General features: G+C 39.7%; 1 protein-coding gene across 1 annotated transcript in view; it reads right to left on the reverse strand.

Moving 5' to 3' along the window:
• Positions 1 to 12: 12 nt before the first annotated feature.
• The window catches only part of LRRC36 (leucine rich repeat containing 36), a gene marked incomplete at both ends in the record, with an annotated part of 43,630 nt that continues 17,123 nt past the window's right edge, over positions 13 to 26,519 (reverse strand). Inside the window, 10 exons of the mRNA XM_080828755.1 lie at positions 13 to 238; positions 2,489 to 2,603; positions 3,305 to 3,428; positions 4,430 to 4,575; positions 5,540 to 5,705; positions 7,626 to 7,915; positions 8,502 to 8,942; positions 12,759 to 12,804; positions 15,183 to 15,310; positions 23,752 to 23,840. Of these exons, the coding sequence (XP_080684881.1) occupies positions 13 to 238; positions 2,489 to 2,603; positions 3,305 to 3,428; positions 4,430 to 4,575; positions 5,540 to 5,705; positions 7,626 to 7,915; positions 8,502 to 8,942; positions 12,759 to 12,804; positions 15,183 to 15,310; positions 23,752 to 23,840 (1,771 nt within the window). The remainder of the gene's footprint in view (positions 239 to 2,488; positions 2,604 to 3,304; positions 3,429 to 4,429; positions 4,576 to 5,539; positions 5,706 to 7,625; positions 7,916 to 8,501; positions 8,943 to 12,758; positions 12,805 to 15,182; positions 15,311 to 23,751; positions 23,841 to 26,519) is intronic.

Consider the following 26,519-nt stretch of genomic DNA (forward strand, 5'->3'; position numbering starts at 1 on the left):
AGGTGCTCAGCACTAGCTCCATAAACTAGGTTCTGGAACAGAGTCTGAGACACTCTGTATTAGATACTGACCCGTGTCATGTGCCACTGGTGAGGAGGAAGACAGCGTGCTTTTCCCAAAGGGTGACGATCTCCCCAAATGATGACTCTTCTCAGGAGGCAGGAGTGCTTTCCCAGAATAACCTTTTTGCTCTTTATTCAGCTGCTGCAGCAGATACTCATTAGTTACCACCAGGGATCTGAGGCACAGGCAAAAAAGACAGTCATGAAATCATAAAAGCAAAGCAGATGCTATTCAGACCTGAAATGTTTACTAAAGACAAATGTAAAATGAAGTAACATCTTTAAATAGAAAGAACTGACCGATTTATGAGTCGGGTTATTTTAAAAGCAGGCTGACAGTTTCTTTCTTCATTACAGTTCTGTTTGATTATGTTCCAGATTGACTGTAGCAATAACATAGTTCACATTTTATATAGTGATTGTTCTATTCTTTCCAAAGCACTTTCATGATGAGGTAAGTGGAAGTACTGGAAGACTGGCATCTGACCAGGCCTCCAATTTCTTTTTTTTTTTTTTTTTTTTAAAGATTTTATTTATTTATTCGACAGAGAGAAATCACAAGTAGGCAGAGAGGCAGGCAGAGAGAGAGAGTAGGAAGCAGGCTCCCTGCTGAGCAGAGAGCCCGACGTGGGGCTCGATCCCAGGACCCTGAGATCATGACCTGAGCCGAAGGCAGAGGCTTTAACCCACTGAGCCACCCAGGCGCCCCCAGGCCTCCAATTTCTATCTCCAAATCTTAACTTCTACTTCATCTAATTGATCCTAATTAACTAATGGTGCTAGTCATGACTGTATTCTTGGACTCTGTATTACCATGTAATATTAAAAGCTATCAGAGACTAACGAAAAAAAAGCATGCACAATGTTGTTCTTTGTAATACTATTTGTAACAACAAAATACTTTCCACCTAAATGTCCATCAATAGAAGACTAATCACAGTTGGAGTCCTATGCAGTTACAAAAAGGAAGGAAAATTAACTCTATATACTGCTATATACACAGTATATAACTCTATATATTGTGAAGTGATTTCTAAGATAAAACGTTAAAACAACATTATGCTTTTTATATTTGTCTGAATATGATAACATTTTGTAGATTTGACTTTGGGACCATGTAAATAAATGTTTTACATAATTACAAAACAAGAGTAAATAAAAACAGTTAAATTCCTTATGAATCAAAAGCAAAATGAAACAAATTGAGGCTGTATATTGAATTGATGGTTTAACAACACACACAAGAATTATTTCAAGTTACTTTAAAATATAGCAATTTGAGGGGCGCCTGGGTGGCTCAGTGGGTTAAAGCCTCTGCCTTTTGCTCAGGTCATGATCCCAGGGTCCTGGGATGGAGCTCTGCATCAGGCTCTCTGCTCAGCAGGGAGCCTGCTTCCTCCTCTCTCTCCACCTGCCTCTCTGCCTACTTGTGATCTCTCTCTGTGTCAAATAAATAAATAAAATCTTTTAAAAATATATATATAGCAATTTGACTATACATCACTTAAAGAGATATACCCTAATGTTTTCAAATTGCGGTCCCCAAATCAGCAACAGCATCACCTGGAAACCTATTAGAAATGTAAATTCTCTGTACCCATCAGACCTGCTGAGTCGGAAACTCAGGCTGGGGACCCAGCAATCTACATTTCATTAAGTTTTTCAGGTGATTCTGATACCCAGTTTGAGAAGGATGATTTTATGCTGCTGCTTCTACTTTTGTGTTTGAAATAATTATAATGAAAAGTTTTTTAAAAAGCCATCTAGAATGGGTCTGGGTCTAATTCTCTGAATATGAAGCTATCCTAATTCACTAGGTATTCATGAAGTAAAGTGTGGGGATGCAAGTATGGGGATGGGGTTCTTATATTTAAACTTCAATGAAAGTCATAGCAAAGGTGTTTTACAAATCAAAATGTCAAGAGCTTCTGTAAATGTACCAATAGTCTTGAAGCTTCTGATTTGTCCGGCTGGCATTCTGAGGGTACCATTTTTTGAAGAGGCTGATGTTGTCGAGCTCCTCTGAAGAGAACAAATACATTGGACTTCCATCACTCTCCCTAAGTGCTTGATGTCTCTCCTGAGATCATTAGGAGGCAGGCATTTCCCAGAAGAGCCAGATGGCTGATTTTGGGGACACGCAGTGACCAAGGAAAGCTAGCTGACTCAAACAAGGATCCTGTTGGATCTAGTGAGAAACTACTTATTTTTAAGGTGTTGCAACCCACTGATGCCAGCAAAGACATTTAGTCCCTCATGTGTCCTGGAACACAGAAGGTTTACACACAGATACACCTACATACATGAGGTTTACACACAGAATGGAGTTATTTTGAAAAGGATATAGACATTATCAAATAAGACAAAGCTGATAAAGGAAAGTAAGTATCTGCCTCTAGAAGCTAGCTAGATAGGCCCTCTCTTACCTCTGACTTTCGTGGAGAAGGGCCACTGTCTCCTCCAGCTTTTTCAGCTGGGCAAGCTCCTGGTTCAGGCAAGCCACCTGCATGTTCAGCTGTTGGTTTTTGCGCAGAAGATCATCTACAAAGGGTACAGTAGCCAGGCATGAACAGGATTCCAAGCCACCATCTTTGAGCAGAGCTGAAGTAGTCAGGTGGCCATCTAAAGAATTGAGGGCCCCACTGCCTCCATCTCTGCACTCCATTCACCATTCCCTCCCTTAGAGACAGCAGATATGGGGCTTAGGAACAGAGATATCAGAATTAAAATTCAACCATTTAATACTGCACATTAGTTTATTTTTCAGAATTTCACTAGGGTTAATAACCCTGCCCCACCATGGTTATGAGGTTTCAATCCTCATTTAGCAGAGTCAACACATGTTAGGCCTCTCTATATTCTCCATTTTAGTTTGTGAATGTAGGTCCTTCACTGCTTATGGAATCTGCGAAAACATCTGGAACTGTGTTAGGCACATAGTAATAACTTAATGAGTATGCGCAGAAACTGAATTTGTAGTCAAGGCACTCATACCTAGTTCCCCCAAAATGTTACCATTGCAATAATGAAGCACGGGAACTCTGGTCCTAAGGAAGTCAGTCTCATAGAACAGTACTTCTTAAACTTTAATACGCTTACAAATCACCTGGGGATTTTGTTAAAAACAGATTCTAATTCAGTAGGTCTGAGGTGAAGCCTCAGTTGATGAAGCTTATTAAATGGGTCATCTATAAACAAACAGTTGTCTTGGGACACACCACATGTTGCTTTCCTGAACTCACCATAAGTATGTGACTGGTGCCCACTCACGATCAAGGTAGCAGCACCTTCCTCCAACTGCTTGATTTTTTCTGACAAAATGAGGTTTTCTTCTAGCACTCTGACCAGTTTTTGCTTCAAACTTTCCTTTAGATGAGAAAATACAATACAAATACATTAAGAATCTGAAAATCTGTGGAGGGCTTTTAGAAAACTGAAAAACATTTTCCTCTGTTTAGTGATAAACTAAATGGAGCTCAGCATCTATCTGACTTTCTCATTAGAATTTTAATTTTGAGGGGCTCCTGGGTGGCTCAGCGGGTTAAAGCCTCTGCCTTCAGCTCAGGTCATGATCCCAGGGTTCTGGAATCCAGCCCTACATCGGGCTCTCTGCTCAGCGGGGAGCCTACTTCCTCCTCTCTCTCTGCCTGCCTCTCTGCCTACTTGTGATCTCTTGTCTGTCAAATAAATAAATAAAATCTTTAAAAAAAAAGAATTTCAATTTTGGTAAAAATAGCTCAAGTGCAGCAAACAAACAGCACAAGGAGATGCAGTCTTTCCCGTGAGTTATTCACTACTCTTGCAGGACAAGTGCTTCTCTGACAGTGGCCAGCAATTCTGAGTCACCTCTCTAAAGTTCTAGAAACTTAAGTTGGTGTGTGAAAATCCTCTTATGCTAAGAAAAGAGGGGAAAAGCCTACAGATATGAGTCCCTTCTTCCTTTCCCAAAGTCAGCAGCCTGATCCTCTAGGAATGGCTCCTGTTTCAGGGCTCTCTGTTCCATCAGAAGGGAGGAAAGACACAATCCCAGACACACTAGCCTTCCCTGATTGGAATATAAACCATAAACTTCCAAAATGCAAACCTAAGTATTTTCATTCTAAAGCCATTTTTTTTTCTTTCTCCAAGTCTTTAGAATTTTTGGAATAGGGCTAGGATTAGGGAGTCATCCTTGCAGAACCTCCAAGTTGTTCCTATGCTGGCAAGTTTTGTTCCTGATTTGCCTTGACTGACTTGTCTGGATTTTGGTTCCCAAATACCTAGGTTCATGGTGATGATGATGTTTATGGCACAAAGCTGTTCTGGTTTTGCTGCTCTGTCCTTTTCTGGTAAAGAAAGAGTAGGAAAGGAAGATGAGAGAGACATACCATGTCATTAGGGACCACATGCCCAGCTTCCTTCAGTTCCATCTCTCTCCTGCGGAAGGTTTTTGATGTATCTTCAGAATGTGAGTGACACCACTGCTGGGAAGGAGCAGGGACTACCAAAGTCAGAAGTAAATCTCGGGCAGGACCTGCCAAAAATTCAGGTTGGGCACATGGGCCAATCTTAAAAGCTAAAGCACAGAATTCCTAGTCAATAACTACCAGCTCTGTAGGACAAATATGATAAGCTACTATTTCCTTTTTACAAGAATTTGCTAAGTATAAGAGGTGTTTCATAATGGATAAGAAATTCCATCCCATGCCTTCTATGGAGAAACAACAGTAGACCTTCATGAGTACACCCTCAATAGCCCTGTGCTATTATTCTCTAGTCACTGATGAGTGGCTCCTGAGGATAATTTCCTAAAAAATGAGAGCTAAGAGTCAATGTGGGAAGGAAAGTAACTATACTAAGATTTTTTCTCTTATGTGTCCCTTTAGAAATTAAAAAAAATTAAGCCCAAGCAACTTTAAAGTTTCTAGTTCTTCCTAAACGTTTACCACCACCAAAATCTCCTTGAACTCTTTTTCCATTTAAAACAAATAAACATGTGGGGGCAACATTTGCAGTACTATTTTTCCTCCAAGTTCCTAAAAAAGAAGCCCTAAGAAGAGTCCAAGTCATTTATTCATTCAAGTTTTTCAAATCATAACATTCTAACAGGCATTCTAGAATTCTGATGATCAAGCCCAATTTTTATTGTATTTATTATTGGCACTGTCCCAAGGATCATAAAATCCTTTCATAATCATTAACACCATGATGCTCTATTTTACGTATGTTATCACTCTACATATTACCCAAAGACTAGCAAAAAAAAAAGTCACAAAATGTATAAAACAATTGGTACATGAGGGAAGAATATTGATAAACAGGGAAGATGACTATGAGAAAAATGCAGATTTGTCAATTACTGTGCCACTGACAAATTTTGGTGATCATGCAAACAATTTTTTCCTTGCAAGTTAAGGGGGCCGAGTGGCTTTTATAGGAACACAGAGCAGAAGCAAGGTTCTGACCCTTCTTCAGGAGCTGAGAATGTATTCACTTACTGAGAAACTTCTTGTTAAGAAGGAGAGAGCCAGAGCCATTCCAGTGCTTATCCACAAGCTCCAAGAGCTGTCTGAGGACAGTGGCCACATGGGAGGTTCTGGCAGAGATCGGCGGACTGTGGTTTCCTGGCAAACCATGCAAACTGCCCAGGTCACTACAGAGAGGCTCAAGAAAGAAAAAAAAAAAAAACACCACCAACCATTTGTCATTCTTACACAATATGGGAAGTAAGATTCTGGACATTTAATGTGTTAACATTAAAAAAAAAAAAGGTGGTTTCATCTCTCAGTTTGGATTTGAAAAGAATGTTATTTATGTCCACACAAATATAGTAGTATATTCAAGGATAATTTCAAAGATAACAGTATACTCTATCATAATCAGTAGAGATTTTTAGAAGAAAACATTAAGTTTTGACACATACAACTATGGCTCAGTATATTAAGTTATGTAATATAAAAAGATTAAACTTGCAGAACATTTTAAAAACATTTTACAGGGGCGCCTGGGTGGCTCAGTGGGTTAAGCCTCTGCCTTCAGCTCAGGTCATGATCTCGGGGTCTTGGGATCGAGCCCCACATCGGGATCTCTCTCTGCTTCCCCCTCTCTACCTGCCTTCTGTTCTGCCTACTTGTGATCTCTCCCTGTCAAATAAATAAATAAAATCTTAAAAAAAATTTTTTTCAGATCACAAAATGGGGAGTATTTTTTTTAATTTTTAGTTTACTTAAGTAATCTCTATATCCAATACTCATGACCCTGATATCAGTAGTCACATGCTCTACTGACTGAGCCAGCAAGACCTCCCCAAAATGTGGGTTATTATATTTTAAGACATTTATTTATTTTAGAAAGAGAGAGCACGAGGGGAAGGGCAGAGGGAGAGAGAATCTCAAGCATACTCCATGCTCAGCATGCATCCCAATGTAGGGCTCAATTCCATGACACCGAGATCATGACCTGAGATGAAATCAAGAGTCAGATGCTTAACCAACATTGCCACCTAGGCACCCCTGGGGAGTATTTTAAAAATTGTAACTCATAAGTTTATATTTAGTATGTTAATATATAGTAAATATAAATATTCTATAACATTTGAAAGATTTTATTGATTTATTTGAGAGAGAGAGAGAGAACATGGCCACAGGGGAAAGGAAGAGGAAGAGGAAAAAACAAACTACCCACTGAGCAGGGAGCTAGACACAGGGATTCCAGGACCCTTGGATCACAACCTGAGCCAAAGGCAGATACTTGACTGAGCCACCCAGATGCCCCTGTAATATTTTAAATGTTATATGTTAAATGTTAGTGTTGGAACTACTAAAGACACTTTTTATTTAGTAAGAATCTTATATAGAAATATGTATAGGTAGATCTGTCCAGTAAAATTCACAATTATTTTGTATTTATTTAGATATGATATATATATACACATATATATGTATATATATTTATTCATTTATGACTAAATGAATAAAAAGCAACTGTGAATAATTTTAAAATTTAAGATTTTGGGGCACCTGGGTGGCTCAGTGGGTTAAAGCCTCTGCCTTCAGCTCAGGTCATGATCTTGGGGTCCTGGGATCGAGCCCCACATAGGGCTCTCTGCTCAGCAGGGAGCCTGCTTCCTCCTCTTTCTGCCTGCCTTTCTGCCTACTTGTGATCTCTGTCAAATAAATAAATAAAATCTTTTAAAAAAAGTTAAAAAAATTAAGATTTTAAGATTATAAACATTTGTGCTACAGAGTTCACTCTTCAGCCAACTCAGAGCCCCTGGCAACTTCTGCATTCCCTGCTGTGGTAAACTGTCTGCCACTTCTTATTATCAGAGTATGTCCCCACAAAATTTATACTCTGGAAGTAGATTAGGGAATGTTCTCACTGTAACAGAAATGAGAAAATGCAGCAGAAGGGGAATACCTTTCCTAAGGACAATAGAGCACAGGCTTTGGCCTGGTAGTATTAACCACTGGCCTCTGAAAATCCCTTTGAATTTGTAGTACCCTTGGTCAGAATCACTACCACCCTCAACAGGTCTTGGATGTGATGTGTTTGATGAACAAACACAAACAAACCAATACTTGCCTCGCTTCCCGTAGCATCTCTGAAACCAGGCTTTGGATTCAGGGTGGCAAGGATATTTTCCTTCCGTTTGAATCCTCTCCTCGATGGGCTTAATGACCTTTTGGTCAGATTCTCTCTGTGTTCGGAGGTCCCAGTAGGCAACAGGAGTGTCCGTAGAGAGTCTCCCAGGGCGGAGTTGTTTGGGAAAGAACCATGTGCTGATGTTACATCACTGAGACTGGTAGATAATTGTTGCTCTACATTAACAAGCAGAGCAGGGTCACTGTTGAAATGGGTTGTGGCATACAGATCTGTGAAGGAAACAGGCTGGGAGATGACCCTGCCTTTCAGCTCTTTCATGTCTCACTTCCAACCTTACCCCACCTGGAGTCCAATGGTCCTAATAACCTCTCCCTACTATACTATACACCCTCAACAATATGGATCCTTTCCCTCGCCCCCTCCACTTGACAAAACCCCAACTCTGGCTAAATCCAACTGTCCACATACTCCAAGCCTACATGAGAGCAGTAAGCAGGGGATGGAGAATAACATGCATCTCTTCTGTCTTCACTACTGTGAAGTAGTATATGAAGTGTATTGCTCCGACTGTGGCCAGAGAAGGCTAGACATTACTAGAAATATATCCTGGCATGATATTTAGCTATAAGAGTACATAGTTATGAAGCTTGTATTTCTGCATATTTTCTTCAATAATATATCTATATGTTAAACTCATATCCTGCAGATTTCTGGAGGTTTCATTGGCTACTAATACCCCAAAGTCAAATTTTAAACATGCTAATGCAATTTAAGAAATGTTAACTCCAAGATTTTCAGTTATACCTCTATCTCATGACTAGAAAAAAGGTGTATAAACTCACAGGAAGCTATTACCTGAACTAAGTTTCAAAAGCCTTCCGGTGCTGGAGTCAGGGTTTGACAGAGAAGTCAGTAAGTCTCCACAGGAATGGGATGTGGTGGCCTTCATGTCATTTGAAGGCTTTATGCTGTATTCACGGTAGTTCTTGCTTCTCTGAGGCCTTTTTCCAAGACTTCCATGCAGGGACAGATTGTGAGAATAATGACTATCATAATTTTCTAGACCAGCATCTGAAGGTAACTGATAGGGATGGATCTGGCTAGAATCACCCACATCCAGACGTTTACCCAATGAGACATCATGGGTAAGCTGGTGATTATCAGGTTTTAGTATCAAATCCTTTTCTGGAGAAGAACCTGAAGACTTATTGTCCAAAAAAGATAGTCGGTACCCTTCTCTAGCCATCTTCTCTGGGGATCGGACCGTAGACTGACGAGGAGAGTAGCGTCTAAATTCTAACCACCGCCAAGGAGAAGAAAAGACAAAATACAATGAGAATTCTTCTTGGCTCAGTTAGGGTACCTCTGTTCACTAGACATACCTTGGTCTACCAGAAAAAGTTCTTAGGAAGCGATGGTTTATAATTTTGATAAATAATAGCATAAAATGATAAAAGGACTTTTACATGGAACAACAACAAAATGTGTTGGATGCTGTGTGAACAGTAAAGAATCTTTAGCATTCTGGAGATAAATTTCATGTCAACCTAATCCCCTAGGAATTTCCTCCTAAAACTATAGTATCAGAGTTTTCTAGATGCTGTTTTCATGCAAAAATTTTGGTGTACCCCATATGACAATAGTTGTGATCTTATGTCTTTAGTCTATACACAATAATTGGTAGGTCTATGATTTCACAGACTCCTCACAATAAAGCTAAGCCCAACCCCACCCTGAAACTCCAGCCAGAGGTCCTACATTCATACACTGGGAACCAGTATCCTAAGCCAATTAAAAGGCAGGAAATAAAAAACCTATGAAAATCCCTAACCAGCTATAAAGCATTTCTTTCAGACAGCTGTATGTCATTGTTAAAGAGTGTCAGAGTGGGGCAAGTAGAAGTCTTTGTGTTCTTTGGAGTTTTCAGAGTTTCATGTGCTTAAAGGGTTTCCTTAGGAAGCATGCCTGAGTTAGTCACATTAACTTAAAAAAAGTAGAACCAAGCATTTTTTGTCTTTATAGCACCTATAGAATATTAATGCTTTACCCAGGGCCAGACTACACAGTGAGGGAAAGGAACAGTATTTTTATGCAACAAAAAGAATCTAACAACAAGTGATATGATTAGATCATTCAGACTGTGCCTCTTATTGAAGACATTTAAAAAGTGGGATGATACATGTTCTTTAAAGCATCAAAGAGCTTGTTAGCTGGTAAGGATTTTCTAGACCAAAATCTAGGAAACAGCAAGAACACACATAGGTAAGTCTAGCACTGAAAGTCACATTTGCCCTCAGAAGTTTTAGGATAACAGGGACAGAAGTTCAACATCTATCCAAAGTGAGGAGTATGACAAACCATCTCTACCCCCCATTCTGCCCTCACATGGATGGACCCCCAAGCAGAATGCAACCTTCAGAGTAAAAGTAAACTGGAAATAAGCTGCCCTTGTACTGACTGACAATCCAGGTTTGTATCATCTGAGTGGGTCCAGGGAACCTTGAGCTTTGAGCCAGGATTTAAGTGATCCCAAAATGATAGTGCTGGTAGAAGCAAATGAAAATCTGATCTGGAAAAGATACCTTTATGTAAGACTTTAAATAATTCCTTTAAATAGTTTTTCAAATACATAGCAAATAGCCAAAGCAAAGAAACAAAAAGGGAAACAAGACAACATAAGTAAAAAAGACAATAAACTTCAAGTATCAGAATTTACAGATATAGCTTATGCAACAGCTATGTTTACCATGCATAAGGAAATATAAAACAGGGGTGCCTGGGTGGCTCAGTCGTTAGGTGTCTGCCTTCAGCTCAGGTCATGATCCCCAGGATTCTGGGATTGAGCCCCACATCAGGTTCCCTGCTCTGCAGGGGAGCCTGCTTCTCCCTCTCCCACGCCCCTGGCTTGTGTCTGCTCTTATTGTCTCTCTTTCTCTGTCAAATAAATAAATAAAATCTTAAGAAAAAAATAAAAAACAAGCAGGAAATTTTCTGTTTATAAAAACTGAGCCAGCAGACTTGAAAAAGAACAAAATAAAACTTAGAGACCTGTGGGGCACCTGGGTGGCTCAGTTGGTTAAACATTTGCCTTCGGCTCAGGTCATGATCCTGGGGTCCTGGGATCAAGTCCTGCATTGGGCTCTCTGCTCAGCAGGGAGCCTGCTTCTCCACCCCCCGCAACTCATGCTCTCTCTCTCTCTGTCTCGTTATTTCTCTCTTTCCTTCAAATAAATAAATAAAATCTTTAAAAAAAACCTAGAGAACTGAGAAATAAAACTAATGAAATTAAGAACTCAGCAGACAAGACTAACAGCAGACTGGGTGCCTGGATGGCTCAGTGGGTTAAGCCTCTGCCTTTGGCTCAGGTCATGATCTCAGGGTCCTGGGATCGAGTCCTGCACCGGGCTCTCTTCTGGACAGGGAACCCATTTCCTTCTCTCTCTCTGCCTGCCTCTCTACTTGTGATCTCTCTCTGTCAAATAAATAAATTTTTTTTTTAAAGAGAAAGATTAGTAGATTAGACACCGCTGAAGAAAATGTTAGTGAGTGGCACCTGGGTGGCTCAGTGGGTTAAAGCCTCTGCTTTTGGCTCAGGTCATGATCCCAGGGTTCTGGGATCGAGCCTGCATTGGGCTCTCTGCTTAGCAGGGAGCCTGCTTCCTCTCTCTGCCTACTTGTGATCTCTATCTGTCAAATAAATAAATAAAATCTTAAAAAAAAAAAAAGAAAAAGAAAATGTTAGTGAGCTGAAAGATGGGTCAGAAGGAATTATCCAGGATGCAGTTCAGAACCCCCCCAATTAAAAATATAAAAGAATAAAAGAAAAAGAGGACAAAATAAAAATCTCTACTATATATTTATTTAATCAAGAGTCCCAGAAGGACAGAGAGAAAGAATGAGACACAAACAATATTTGAAGCACTTTCCAGAATTAATAAGACACAATTCACAGATTCAAGTATAATACTGAACAAGATAAATAAAAAGAAAACCACATGTCATACCAAAATTGAAGAAAACCAAAGACAATTGGAAAATCTTAAATGGAGCCAGAGAAAAAAAGACAGATTATCCCTGCAGGACTGAAAGACCTCCAGCTGACTTTTCAAAAGCAAAAAACAAAACAATACAGTAGAATACCTTCAATATTCTGGAAGAAATAACTACCAATCTAGAAATTTATACCTGGTCAAAATACTCTTTAAGAGTGATGGTGGATGGGGTGCCTGGGTGGTTCAGTCATTAAGCACCTGCCTTTGGCTCAAGTCATGATCACAGGTCCTGGGATTGAGCCCCACATCAGGCTTCCTGCTCAGCAGGGAGCCTGCTTCTCCCTCTCCCACTCCCCCTGCTTGTGATCTCTCTCTCTATCAAATAAATGAGTAAAATCTTAAAAAAAATGGTGGAATATAGGCATTTTCACACAAACAAAAACTGAAAGTGTTCAACAGAATAAACTCACACTAAAGGAAATTCTAAAAGACATACTATAAGTTGGAGAAAATTGATCTCAGAAGGGAAATCCAGAATGAAAAAAAGAAATGAGGAACAAAGTGGTAAATACAAAGATAAATTTAGATGAACATTGACTGTATAACAATTTCATGTGGCTTTAAAAATATAGTGAGAATTAAAATCTGTAATAATCATATTTAAATCAGGAAAGACTAAAAGGAGTAAAGTATTTTAAGGTCTTTAAATTATCCAAGAGAAGAGTTAAGGTATTGATTAATTTTTTAATTATATAAATTAAGGGCATATGTTGTAGTTTGGGGAATAATAATAAAGGTATTGAAACAGTATATAACTTATAAATAAACCAACAGAGAGAACAAATGGATGAATAAAGACATAGTAAATCCAAAAGAGGGCAAGAAAGGTTAGAAAAAAGAAACAAGGAACAGCCAGCCAGTACAAAAGTCAAAAAGGAAGTCAGAATATCCACTCTTCAACCAGAAAGGCCTCACAGGTCACTAAGCATCCAGGGGAGCCCCAACAAAAGCAGAAAGAGTTAGTTGACCATATAGGGCCCCAGGGCTGAGACATCTCCATCTTCTCATCTAGGTTTCTCTGATTAGTTGGACAAAAATACTTCCTGAACAAAATATTTACCATCTTCCTGGTGATTGTCGCTTGGGATCTCCCTTCTTGCCCCTTCCTGCAACAAAAAGAAGTTTGAATGTTTAGGAAAACAGAGTTGATGGGCATCTAGACATGAGCTTAAAAGACATTTCCTTTAAAACAAATACTAAGGAGTGCCTGGGTGGCTCAGTTGTTAAGCGTCTGACTTCGGCTTAGGTCATGATCCCAGGGTCCTGGGATGGAGCCCTGCTTTGGGCTTCTTATTCAGTGGGGTGCCTGTTTCTCCCTCCCCCACTCCTCCTGCTTGTGTTCCCTCTCTTGCTGTGTCTCTCTGTCAAACAAATAAATAAAATCTTTAAGAAAAAATAAAATAAATAGTAAGATATTTTAAAATAGTACTTGAGATAGTTTCTAAGTTACCTAAAGAGAATCTCCAAAAACAAAGGAATCAACTAAATACTAATCTTTTTTATTTTTAAGATTTTATTTATTTGACAGAGCAAGATCACAAGTAGGCAGAGAGGCAGGCAGAGGGAGAGAGGAGGAAGCAGGCTCCCCGCCAAGCAGAGAGCCTGACGCAGGACCCGATCCCAGTACCCTGAGATCACAACCCGAGCCAAAGGCAGAGGCTCAACCCACTGAGCCATCCAGGCGCCCTGTCTTTTTTTTTTTTTTTAATCTGTCTTTTTATAAGATGAAATTATGGTAAACTCAAACTGAAAAAAAAAAATCTTACTAACATTTTACTAGTACAGTGTTGACTATCCAAATGTGGATTAATCAGAGCCCTTGCTTCTTTTCTTTCTCCTTCTGGCTATTTTCAGCAATTGCATTGCTCGTAATTTATCACAGAAAATGCAGACAAAAGGAGAAGTAGAATATAATGTAGTCAATTCTGCTTCCTGCATAATACTCACTTACACACGAGTCTTTTTTTTTTTTTTTAACGGAACGCTTCACGAATTTGCGAGTCATCCTTGTGCACGGACCATGCTAATCTTCTCTGTATCGTTCCAATTTTAGTATACGTGCTGCCAAAGTGAGCACACACGAGTCTTTTTTTTTTTTTTAATTTTATTTATTTGACAGAGAGAAATCAGAGCTAGGCAGAGAGGCAGACAAAGAGAGGGGGAAGCAGGCTCCTGCTGAGCAGAGAGCCCGATGCGGGGCTCGATCCCAGGACCCTGAGATCACGACCTGAGCCGAAGGCAGAGGCCTAAACCACTGAGCCACCCAGGCGCCCCAACGAGTCTTATATAATGGTTGTATAACCCTCCCAACAATTTTTTTCACTAAAAACTTATACTTTTTTGTTGTTGTTGTTTAGATTTTTATTTATTTATTTGTCAGACACAGAGAGAGAGAGAGAGTACCAGCAGGGGGAGCAGCCGGCAGAGGGAGCAGTAGGCTCCCCGCTAAGCAAGGAGCCTGATGAATGACTTGATCCCAGGGGCCTGGGATCATGACATGAGCCAAAGGCAGATGCTTAACTGACTGAGCCACCCAGTTGTCCCTAAAAATTTATTCTTTTTTTAAAAGATTTTATTTATTTATTTGACAGACAGAGATCACAAGCAGGCAGAGAGGCAGGCAGAGAGAGAGAGAGAGAGAGAGGAGGAAGCAGGCTCCCCACTGAACAGAGCCCGATATGGGGGCGATCCCAGGACCTCAGCTGAGATCATGACCTGAGCCGAAGGCAGAGACTTAACCCACTAAGCCACCCAGGTGCCCCTAAAAATTTATTCTTAATTATTGCCTCATCTTGCACAATCTCTACCTCCCCACTGCCCATAACTTCTATGCCATCTTTACCCCTTAACTTTTCTTCTTTTATGTTCCAATGAAGAGACAGCTTTGGAAAAGCCATGCTTGAGATGCTGAGATTCAGTAATTAAAAAATCAGAGGTAAGGGTGCCTGGGTGGCTCAGTAGGCTGAGCCTCCGGCTCTTGGTTTCAGCTTAGGTCATGAACCCAGGGTCCTTTGTGGGCCTCCGAACTCAGCAGGGAGTCTGCTTCTTCTCTCTCTCTCCCCCAGCTCATGTTCTCTTTCTCTCTCTCTCAAATAAATAAATAAATCTTAAAAACAAAAAAGTCAGAGGTGGAAAATGTAAGGAGAGAGGTAACAGGAGATGGAGACATTGGGTAGAGAGGAGAAATTTTAAAACCAGCCAAAATCTCTAACTGTTGTATTCCTGTTTGAGAGCCAAAATACCTGGCATAAAAAGTACTAAAACTTGTGTGTATAAATATACCACTTTCAATAATGGGATAGTAGGGGAGAGGGAAAAGGTAGATTGAAATTAACGGAGAAGGTCCTCTGCATCCTGTTTGCCCTTCTTTCTTTGATAAATCAAAGAAGTCTACCTAGACCTTCATAAATAATTGAAAGTCCAATGAACTGTTAGTATTAATCATTGACTAGTCAACAGATCAACAGGAAAATGAAGACATTACCTGTGTTCCCAGCGGGAAAGTGTCTAATTTCTGATCTGGTATACCACTGCCCGGGGTTGCAGAAGTACTCATTAGGGAATCCTTTATTTCCCGATTGGGGAAGGGAATAAAAAGTCCTTTGTTTGAGTCTGTGTTAAAAGAAAAGGAATACAATGAAGCACTGACCAGACTTCAAAGACAACATGTCTTATGGAAAGATACTAGAAAGGAAGTCACAAGATTGAGAGCTAATTCTGGTGCCACCAGTTGGAAACCATGTGAATTTGGGCGAACAGCTTAACCTCTCCAATTTTCTCCATTGTAAAAGAGTGATGATCAGATCTAAACTACCTATCTTTTAGGGTTGAGGGAAGGTTGAAACAAGGTAATCGGGGGTTCCTGGCTGGCTCAGTCAGTGGAGCATGCAACTCTTGATCTCCAGATTGTGAGTTCAAGCCCCACACCGGGTACAGAGATTATTTAAAAATAAAATCTTAAAAACAAACAGAACTATCTCCTAGTCCTGGTCACCCTAGAAACTGTTATCAAAAAGAGCCAGTTAAGATTTTTATTAGATTGGAACGCTTGTAGAGTTTTTGCACTTCTTTTTTTTTTTCAAGATTTATTTATTTGAGAGAGAGAGTGTGTGCACATGAGAGCAGGGGGAGGGACAGAGGGAGAGGGAGAGAGAATCTGAAGCCGACTCTGTGCTGAGCATGAAGCCCAACATGGGGCTCCACCCCCATGTTCTGAGCCAAATCTGAGAGTCAGTCTCTCAGCTGAGTCACCCAGGGGCCCCTGCACATCCTTGATCAGTACTTACTCATTGTACAATTCTGGGATCTGGAGTCTTCTGGGGGAACTTGGATGGAAGTAAGTTTCTTGTTTAGGGAGGTTTGTTTCCCTAGCAGGATTGTGTAAGAATTAAGATAGTTTTAAAAACTTGGGCCTTAGTCAAACAATGTGCTCTTCTGCTAGTTCTCATCTGTAGGCTCTGGCAACAGAAAGCTGCTGTAAGCCAGGGCAACTGAGAATACACAGTGAATAAAGCCAGCTTTTAAAAAATCCAGCCCCTCAGTCCATTTGGGGCTCTAAAATGCTTCCGTTGCCTCCTGGGACTGAAATTTCCTATTACTCCAATATAAAAACGCTCTTAGCTGATTCTATTTGACAGAACTACTTTCAAGCTCTCAAAGTTTATGTTCTCTGGCTCCTATTGCACTAGTAACATAGAAAAAACAAAACAAACAAAGTAAAGCAGAAATTACTGGTTTTAACCTGATTCTTAGTAAAAAAAAAAAAAATGAGGATGGTAAGAACACTGCAATTTTGGGTTCAGGCCTCCTTTTACCTTCATCCTACAGGACAATACTTACACTTCCCAGGTGTCCAAGACCCTGCTCCATCCTGGTTTTTTTCCTACTGTATTTATATTCTTCTCCAGATTCACAGGTTCTTTTTCTTTCAAATTCCCCAAAATCCAAATTTTTTGCTAAATGCTCCCATATCTTCTCTTTATCACCTAAATTTGGATGACCCAAAATCTTTTTTTCTTTAAAGACTTTATTTATTTATTTGAGAGAAAGAGTGACAGAGATAGCAACAGAGAGCACAAGCCATGAGGAGAGGGAGAAGAAGGCTCCCTGCCGAACAGGGATCCCAATGCAGGGCTTGATTCCAGGACCTGAGATGATGACTTAATCTGAAGGCAGACTCTTTTTTTTTTTTTTTAAGATTTTATTTATTTATTTGACAGACAGAGATCACAAGTAGGCAGAGAGGAAGGCAGGGGGGGTGGGAAGCAGGCTCCTTGGTGAGCAGAGAGCCCGATGTGGGGCTCAATCCCAGCACTCTGGGATCACGACCTGAGCTGAAGGAAGAGGCTTTAACCCACTGAGCCACCCAGATGCCCCTGAAGGCAGACTCTTAACTGACTGAGCCACGCAGGTGCCCTGAATGACCCCAAATCTCCATCTCAACTCTGATCTCTCTTTTCATCTAGAGACCTAAGTTTTTTTTAACTGCCTCTAGGGAGTGCCCCTGTCCTAGATACATAAAAAGTATTTTCTCAACCAAACTCATTATCTTCATTTCCAGGCCTGCTGCTACTGATGTCTCCCTCACACTTCAAAACCACATCTCAGGGGGCACCTGGGTGGCTCATTGGGTTAAGCCTCTGCCTTCAGTTCAGGTCATAATCTCAGGGTCTGTTCAGCAAGAAGCCTGCTTCCCCCTCTCTCTCTGCCTGCTTCTCTGCCTACTTGTGATCTCTCTCTGTGTTAAATAAATAAATAAAGTTAAAAAAAAAACACATCTCAGTACTGGCATTATTACTATTCAATCAATCCCTCAAGATAGAAATTAATTCTTTGATTCTCATTCACCTCAAATTTCAATCAGTTACCAACGGCTATAGAATCACTTTTGGGGGGGGAGTAAGGAATCTTTAACTTAATTACCTTATGTTATAATTAACCTTTCACAGTGTACAACTTAGTGATTTTCAGTATATTCACAAAATTGTCGACCATTACCATGATCTAATTTCATTATCCAAAAGAAACTCAATCAGCTGTCACTTTCAATTCTCTCTTTCCTGCCAGCACCTGACAACCATCAATATACTTTCTGTCTCTATGGAATTTCCTATTCTGGACATGGCATATAAATGGAATAATATGATATTTGGCTTTTTGTGTCTGGCTCCCATCACTAAGCATGATGTTTTCAAGATATACATTATAGATATATTCTTTTTTATGGATATACCATATTTTCTTTATCTATTCATCAGCTGATAGACTTTTGGGCTATTATAGATAATGCTGCTTTCATTCCTGTACAAGGGTGATTGTGATGAATTTTTCTTTGCTATTTTATTTTATTTTTTTAATTTTAATTTTTTTGTCAGAGAGAGAGCATACAGGCAGGCAGAGTGGCAGGCGAAGGCAGAGGGAGAAGCAGGCTCCCGGCTGAGCAGGGAGCCCGACGTGGGACCCGATCCCAGGACACAGGGATCATGACCTGAGCCAAAGGCAGCCACCCAACCGACTGAGCCACTCAGGCGTCCCACTATTTTATTTTTTAAAAGATTTTAGTTTAAGTAATCTCTACACCCAACATGGGGCTTGAACTCACAACCCTGAGACAAAGAGTCACATGTTCTACCAACTGAGCCAGCCAGGTGCCTACCCCTCTTTGCTGTTTTAAAATAAGATACCTATTAGACAAATATATTTTAGGTGCAATTCTGCCAAAAGGTAAAAGGAATTGGCTAAAAGAGTGAGCAGGACCCCTTTCAACTCAGAGTATATATGTGTTATTTTCATGTAAATTATCTTTAGTAAGGCATTCATTGTTCTCCAATAATCTGACTTTCTATCCAAATCACATGGTCACTCAACAGTCTGTGACCTGCTATACTCATTACCACTTTGACATAGCTATTCACACCAATCTCACTAAGCTCTCAGGCTATCCCAGGGCTCCACAGCCTTTAATGACTAAGACTTTTTTTTCTACACTGGCCACAAAACCTTTTCACGCATGCTTTTAGCACAGTCTGAGTTTCTACAGCATATGCCCATCTATACCAGTGTTTCTCAAACTCAATATTCTCACAAACTCTGAGAATATGAATCCAGTTCGAAAAACTTCAATTTAAGAAGCTCAGTATAGGGGCGCCTGGGTGGCTCAGTGGGTTGGGCCTCTGCCTTCGGCTCAGGTCATGGTCTCAGGGTCCTGGGATCGAGCCCCGCATCGGGCTCTCTGCTCGGCGGGGAGTCTGCTTCCCCCTCTCTCTCTGCCTCTCTGCCTACTTGTGGTCTCTGTCTGTCGAGTGAATAAATAAAAATCTTTAAAAAAAATAAAAAAAAGAAGCTCAGTATATAAAAAGATATTTTTAAAAAGCAGATTGTATTGGGTGACAGTTTGGCAGTTTCTTACAAAATCAAACACTTGGTATTTGCCCAAAGGAGTTGAAAACTTATGTCCACACAAACACTGCACATGGATGTTTATAGCAGCTTTTTTCAAAATTGCCAAAACTTAGAAGCAACCAAGATGTCCTTCAGTAGGTGAATGTATAAATAAAGTTTGGTACACCCAGACAACAGAATATTATTCCGTACTAGAAAGAAAGGAGCTATCAAACCATGAAATGACATAAAGGAACCTTAAATGGATATTACTAAGTAAAGCAGCCAGTCTAAAAAGGTTACATACTTAATGATTCCAACTATATACTATTCTGAAAAAGGCAAAACCATGGAGACAGGAAGAGAGCAGAGTAAGCAGCACGCTGCACCTATCCTCCACCTAGGCAATAATTTCACTGACAGAATCTGTCTGATGTAACTATTTTGGAATTCTGGAGTCTACTGAAGGCCTGCAGTTCCAGGGGAAGACCTGGAAGTTAATTGAAGTTAACTTTAGTCAATTTCATCTCTTGGCAATATCAGTAACAGCTACCCATATCCCACCCTTCATGCAAAAGAATGAAGGTACAGTACACCTTACCTGGTCATCCCTTCTTCCCCTCTAGCTTGGCAACCACTCATCTTTTTACTGTCTCCATAGTTTTGGGTCCCCCCCCAATTACTTTTATTGTGGCTAAATATACATAACACAAAATTTGCCGTCTTAAATTTTTAAGTATACCATCTATCATTTTAAGTGTATAGTTCAATGGTATTAAATGCATTCATAAGGCACCTGGGTGGCTCAGTTGGTTAAGCGTCTGCCTTTGGCTCAGGTCATGATCCCAGGGTCCTGGGGTGGAACCCTACATCAGACTCCTGCTCAGGGAGAAGCCTGCTTCTCCCTCTCCCTCTGCCTGCTGCTCTGCCTGCTTGTGCTCTCTCTCTCTGTCAAATAACTAAATAAAACTTTTAAAAAAATGCATTCATAATGTTGTACAACTGTCACCACCATCATCTCCAGGACTCTTCATCTTATAAAACTGAAACTATATCCATTAAATTATAATTCTCTACATCCCCCTCCCTGTAGCCTCTGGCAAACACCATTCTATTTCCTGCCTCTGTGATTTTGACTGCTTTAAGTACCTCATATAAGTGGGATCATATAGTGTCTGTCTTTTTGAGACTGGCTAATTTTGCTTAGCAAAATGCCCTTAAGTTCATCCATGTTGTAGCACATGTCAGAATTTCCTTCTGTTTTAAGGGTAAATAATATTTCACTGTGTATACAACATTTTGCTTATTCATTCATCTGTTGGTGGACACTTGGATTGCTTCCATGTTTTAGCCATTGTGAATAATGCTGCTATGAACATACATAAACACCTCTTCAAGACCCTGCTTTCCCTTCTTTGGCAATATGGCCCAAAGTGGAATCACTGCATCATATGGTAATTTTATTTTTATTTTTTCAGGAACTGCTATACTGTTGTCCATAGCATCTGTACCATTTTATATTCCCACCAGACAGTTGGACCAGCAGTTCCAAATTCTCCACATCCTTACCAACATGTGTTATTTTCCAGTTTTTTGATAGTAGCCATGCCAATGAGTATCATTCTAAATGATTGGTGGGAAAGCACTGTTTGGAACAACTGAGCCAGTGGGAACTGTTCTCCAAAAAGCTTTCTTCTAGCCTGTGGCACAACCATTAACATGGCATAACCACTTTAGTCATATTGGATTACCAACAGTGCTTACAAGCAACTCTCCCCAGGGGTCTAGCACAAATACAATTTTCAGTGGAAAGCAAAGCTCTTTAACGTTTCAAAGTAGCAACATAAATTTTATATTACAAAAAAAATCCAGGCAACAGCTGGAGCTTCCAAGAACATTTAGAAATGGGTCCTGTATCTGGTAGTTTGTTTTCAGTAGAGACTATGCACCTTTTCTTTTTTTAAAAGATTTTATTTATTTATTTGTCAAAGAGAGAGACAGAGAGACAGAGAGACAGAGAGTACAAGCAGGCAGAGTGGCAGGCAGAGACAGAGAGAGAAGCAGGCTCCCCGCTTAGCAAGGAGCCCGAAGAGGGACTCAGAGACAGAGAGAGAAGCAGGCTCTCCGCTTAGCAAGGAGCCCGAAGAGGGACTCAATCCCAGGACCCTGGGATCATGACCTGAGCTGAAGGCAACGGCTTAACCAACTGAGCCACCCAGGCATCCTCAGACTTTTTTTTTTTTTTTAAGATTTTATTTACTTATTTAAGAGAAAGAGAGATCAAAAGTAGGCAGAGAGGCAGGCAGAGAGAGAGGGGGAAGCAGGCTCCCCGCTGAGCAGATAGCCCGATGTGGGGCTCGATTCCAGGACCCTAAGACCATGACCTGAGCCGAAGGCAGAGGCTTAACCCACTGAGCCACCCAGGTGCCGTGACACTATGCACCTTTAAAAAAAAAAAAAAAGATTTATTTATTTATTTGAGAGTCAGAGTGTAGGGGGCGAGAGAGGGGGCGGGCAGAGCCAGAGGGAGAGAATCTTAACCGAGCCAGACACCCCCTGAGATCATGATCTGAGTCAAAACCAAGAGTCCCACACACTTAACCAACTACCACTCCGATGCCCTGAGACTGTGCACTTTAAAACATTTTAACTCATGGGGTGAATGTTTATGTGTGCGAATGATGTAATATGACATAAATGAAGTTTAACTCAGTTCACACAAAAAAAAGCAGTCAAATTATAGTTCAATGTATCTTCATCATTCTGGAAATGGATATATAAATGTTTTTACCTAGAAAAAATACAAAAAGGCTGTATATCAAATTATTAATTGGGATTCTCTCTAGGGGACAGGCTTACGAGTGATTAAAATGCTAATCTTCATGCTTTTTAGTATTTTCCAAAATTGTTATAATAGGATTTCATCAGGGGTGCCTTGGTGGCTCAGTAGATTAAGCATCAACTCCTGGTTTCTGCTCAGGTCATGATCTCAGGGTCATGAGATCCAATCCTGTGACACGCTCCATGCTCAGCAAGGAGTCTGCTTGAGATTCTCTTTCCTTCTCCACCCCCATCTGTCCTGCCCCTGACATGCACATGAATTCTCTCTCCAAAATAGATTCATAAATAAAATCTTAAAAAAATAGAATTTCATCAAATTTTATTTAATTTTTAAAAAGATTTATTTATTTATTTTAGAGAGAAAGAGCACTTGAGCAGGGAGGGGAGGGGCAGTGGGAGATTGAAAGAATCCTAAGCAGACTTCCCACCATGTTTTTATTTATTTTTAATTAATTAAAATCAAGCACTTTACAGAGTGCTTGATTGGGGGAGGGACAGCAGGGAAGAGAGACTCTTTTGTTTTCTTTTAAAGATTTTACTTATTTGAGAGTGAGAGAGACTGAGAGAGTTAGAGAGAAAGAGAGATAGAGTGCACAAGCAGGGGGAGTGGCAGGCAGAGGGAGAGGAAGAAGTAGACTCCCTCCGGAGCAGGGAGCCCAATGCAGGACTCAATCCCAGGACCCTGGGATCATGACCTGAGCTGAAGGCATACATTCAACCAACTGAGACACCCAGGCACTCAGGGAGAGAATCTTTAAGCAGACTCCCTACTGAGCACAGAGCCTGACAGAGGGGTCCAATCCTATAATCCCGAGACTACAACCCAAGCTGAAATTAAGAGTCAGACACTTAACTGATTGAGCCACTCAGGTACCCCAAAATGTCATCAAATTTTAAATATAAAAAATGTTATTTAAAATGAAATTAAGCAATCCATGCTCCATGACATATGTGCACTGAGATTTCCAAAAAAGAAAAATAAAAATCATACTTCACTATGGCTTATGTTACCACAAAAATCACATGAAAATGACTTGTAGTATGTGTCCACACAGATAGATAAATAGTAACGAAAACAAAATACTTTATGTTATAAATGGGAAAGTCTCAACATCTGAACTACATAGCCCATCTATTAAAGTTATTCCTGGGATTTTAGGGATTAATTTTTAGAGATTGTAAATAATTTGGTGTATCCTTCAAAGGGAAAGAGAATACAGAATAAAGTTTCCTCAAGTAAAAAGTCATCTGATGAAGGCCGGATTAATCCATAAGGGTCAACTGCATGCTATTCCTCTCAAGGAAAGCTTTCTCCTTGCCTGTGCCACAATCGTTAAATGTGGCATAACCATTTTAATCCTATTAGGTTACCAACAGTACTTACAGGCAACACTCACCAGGAATATAGCACAAACAGAAGAGATTCTGCATCTGCAAAGGTTCAAGGTAGAGAAACCCAGAAGGGCCAGGGTCTGAGCTGCATTGATACAGATGAGTCATGAGTCTCTGGCTAATGAATCAATCACCTTAGCAATGCTCAGGGACCATGGGGACTGGTAATGTAATTTTCAGAATGTACTAATGATGTAAATTGATGTAAATGAAATTGAATTCTGAGTACAGCTTGCACTTGATGGGTTCTGGTTTGGGCCTGCTCAATAAATAGGGCCTTTTCTGGCATTGAGAGAAAGGAGGAAAAACACAGTAAATCTAGTGCTTACTTCAAATCTGTTATTTCTCAACTATTTTGTCTTCATCCTACTCAAGATGAGCCACAAAAGCTGAAATAACTAATGTTCTAAGTATTTTGTGATCAAAGAGAGGAAACTTACCAGTTTCAATTCTGTTATCAACATCGGCATTGACTTTTGATGCAGAGCTCTCATCGGTCACACAGTTTTTCATTGTCTTCTCCCTAGAGCTGCCACACAGAATAATTTATTAAAATTAAAAAATTTTTAAAAAGCTCAAAAGGAGCTTTCTGAGATCACCAGTAAATGCTATTTAGAAAACATTAATTCATGGTAATAAGATTTTTAAAATGTTCTAGAAAATACTATTTTCACAAATATTTCAGTTAAACCCATCTTTTAAAGCCATAAATAATATTGTTACTGGGAATAGTGAGAGAGAAGGACACTATATAGTTCAGCCTCTAAAGCATGAAAATCAGGCTCAATAGGTTGAGCATCTGACTCTTGATTTCAGCTCAGGTCATGATTTCAGGGTGGTGGTACTGAGCCCTGTGTGAGGCTCTGGGCTTAGCAGGGAGTCTGCTTGAGATTCTCTCTCTCCCTCTGGCCCTCCCCCTGCTTGCGCAGGTATGTGCTCTCTCTCGCTCTCTAAATAAAATCTTCAAAAAAAAAAAAAAAAGTATGAAAGCCAGAAAATTCAGGACTTAGATACTCTGTTTTCTTGATACAAACTTAGGTCTAAGTGTTTAAGGGAATAAGATATTTTCTTTTGAATTAAAAAATTCATAGGACACAGAAAGGAAAGTTCTGCTGCCAAGAACTGTACTGGGAGCAACTATAGCCATTAGTTAAAAGAAAATAAAAGACAAGAGAGGCAAATGTTTGCTCTTGATTGATATAGTATAGTAAGATATAACTACAGACTGGAAGTACAGACAGCCTAGACTATGAGCCAGGCACTTTACACCCACCATTTCATTTAATCGTAAAAGCTCCCCTATTATTCATTATTACCACTGTATAGGTTGGGGGAACTGGGATTCAGAAAGACTTAAAAAAGTCTTTACCCAGGGTTAGAGATCTTAAAAGATATTAATGCTAGGACTGGGCACTTGAGTAACATTTTACCTCTGCTTTTGCAATCATCACATCATATGGTAACTATGATAAACAGAAATATGATAGTGCTAATTATCAGCCTTATTAGGAAGTATATTCAGTTACACATTAATTCATCTCTGTATTTCTGTAATAAACAAGGTATCCCGAATGAATTAAAATAAGAATTACTTTACAAAATATATATACAAATAATTTTTAAGGAACATTCTATTTCTTTTTTTTTTTTTTTAAGATTTTATTTATTTATTTGACAGACAGATTACAAGTAGGCGGAGAGGCAGGCAGAGGGAGAAGGGAGGAAGCAGGCTCCCTGCTGAGCAGAGAGCCCGATGCGGGGCTTGATCCCAGGACCCTGAGATCACGACCTGAGCCGAAGGCAGAGGCTTTAACCCACTGAGCCACCCAGGCGCCCCAGGAACATTCCATTTCTTTTCATAGCAGGGTGAATTTTACTCTATGTAAAAACCTCAATAAACTTGGGTTAAAAAATAGAGAAATAAAAATATACATATAGGGAACTAAAAATGCTCTCTGAGCGTTATATTATAAGACATCTAAAGGATCAGGGCAGAGATAGACAAAGAGAAAGATCCCAGGCCAAGAGAACAGTTATTGACTTCATTCATCCATCATTCAACAATTTTTTTTTTGGTACCTTTTATGTGTCAGGCAGTGTTCTAGGCACTAGGGGTATTGCAAAAAATAAGCAAGGTCCTAATTCTCATGGAGGGGAACGGCAATAAACAAAGAAAAAACTCATTCTGGAGAGGAATATTTAATGTTGTGGGGATATGCTCATATCTTAACAAGCTACAAATGTTATGTATAGGAAGCAAATTACTATAAAATAAATATATATGTATTATTTTATTATTAATGTATATTTAGAGATCAATTATATAACATAGAATATTGTATATAAACACACACACATACATATACCTAAGACTAAGAGGATGTTTACTATAATATAACTAATGTTTACTTCTGGGTAGTGAAAATATGAATTGCTTATTTATTTCTTGTGGTCTTTCTGTACTTTCCAAATTCTCAATAATAAGTATGCTTTACTTATACCACCAGAAAGCAATACTAACAGACACGTGTACATTTGTCTTTTGGTAGGTACACAGATGTCTAGAAGGATGTCTACCAAACATTACTAGTAGTTAACTCTTGGTAACAGAGTATGTGGTGATTTTCACTGCATTTTTCTGTATTATGTAAAATTTAATGGAGTTGTTTTTCAAAAATAATAAAGCTACTTTTTAACAATAAAGAGCATGAGTTTTGGAGTAGAATACATGGTATTTTATTTTGATCAGATTTTAGTAACAAGAAGTAGAAAAATCTACCATTCAGATACTTTAGATCTTCAAGGTTTGTTTACTTTTGATTTGGTAGAAAAATGTTTCCCTTATCTTTTAAGAAATTAATCTCCCTGGTAATGTAAACCTTCTAATTCAATAGGGAAAGACTGCGTACTGATTTATAACTTCAGGAAAGAGTTGGAAAGCATTTATGGGGAGGATATCTCATGGTATCCCTACCTGTAAGCTTTGAACAGCAGCTTTAGAGAATTATCAATAATTATATCCAGGGACACCTGGGTGGCTCAGTTGGTTAAGCATCTGCCTTTGGCTCAGGTCGTGATCTGAGCCCCATATCTCATCGGGCTCCCTGCTCAGCAGGGAGTATGGTTCTCCTTCTTCCTCTGCTCCTACCCCCGGCTTATTCTCTCTCTCTCTCAACTAAATACTATCTTTAAAAAATAATAATTATAC

Source organism: Martes martes (genome assembly GCF_963455335.1).
Source record: "Martes martes genome assembly, chromosome: 17".
Taxonomy (NCBI): domain Eukaryota; kingdom Metazoa; phylum Chordata; class Mammalia; order Carnivora; family Mustelidae; genus Martes; species Martes martes.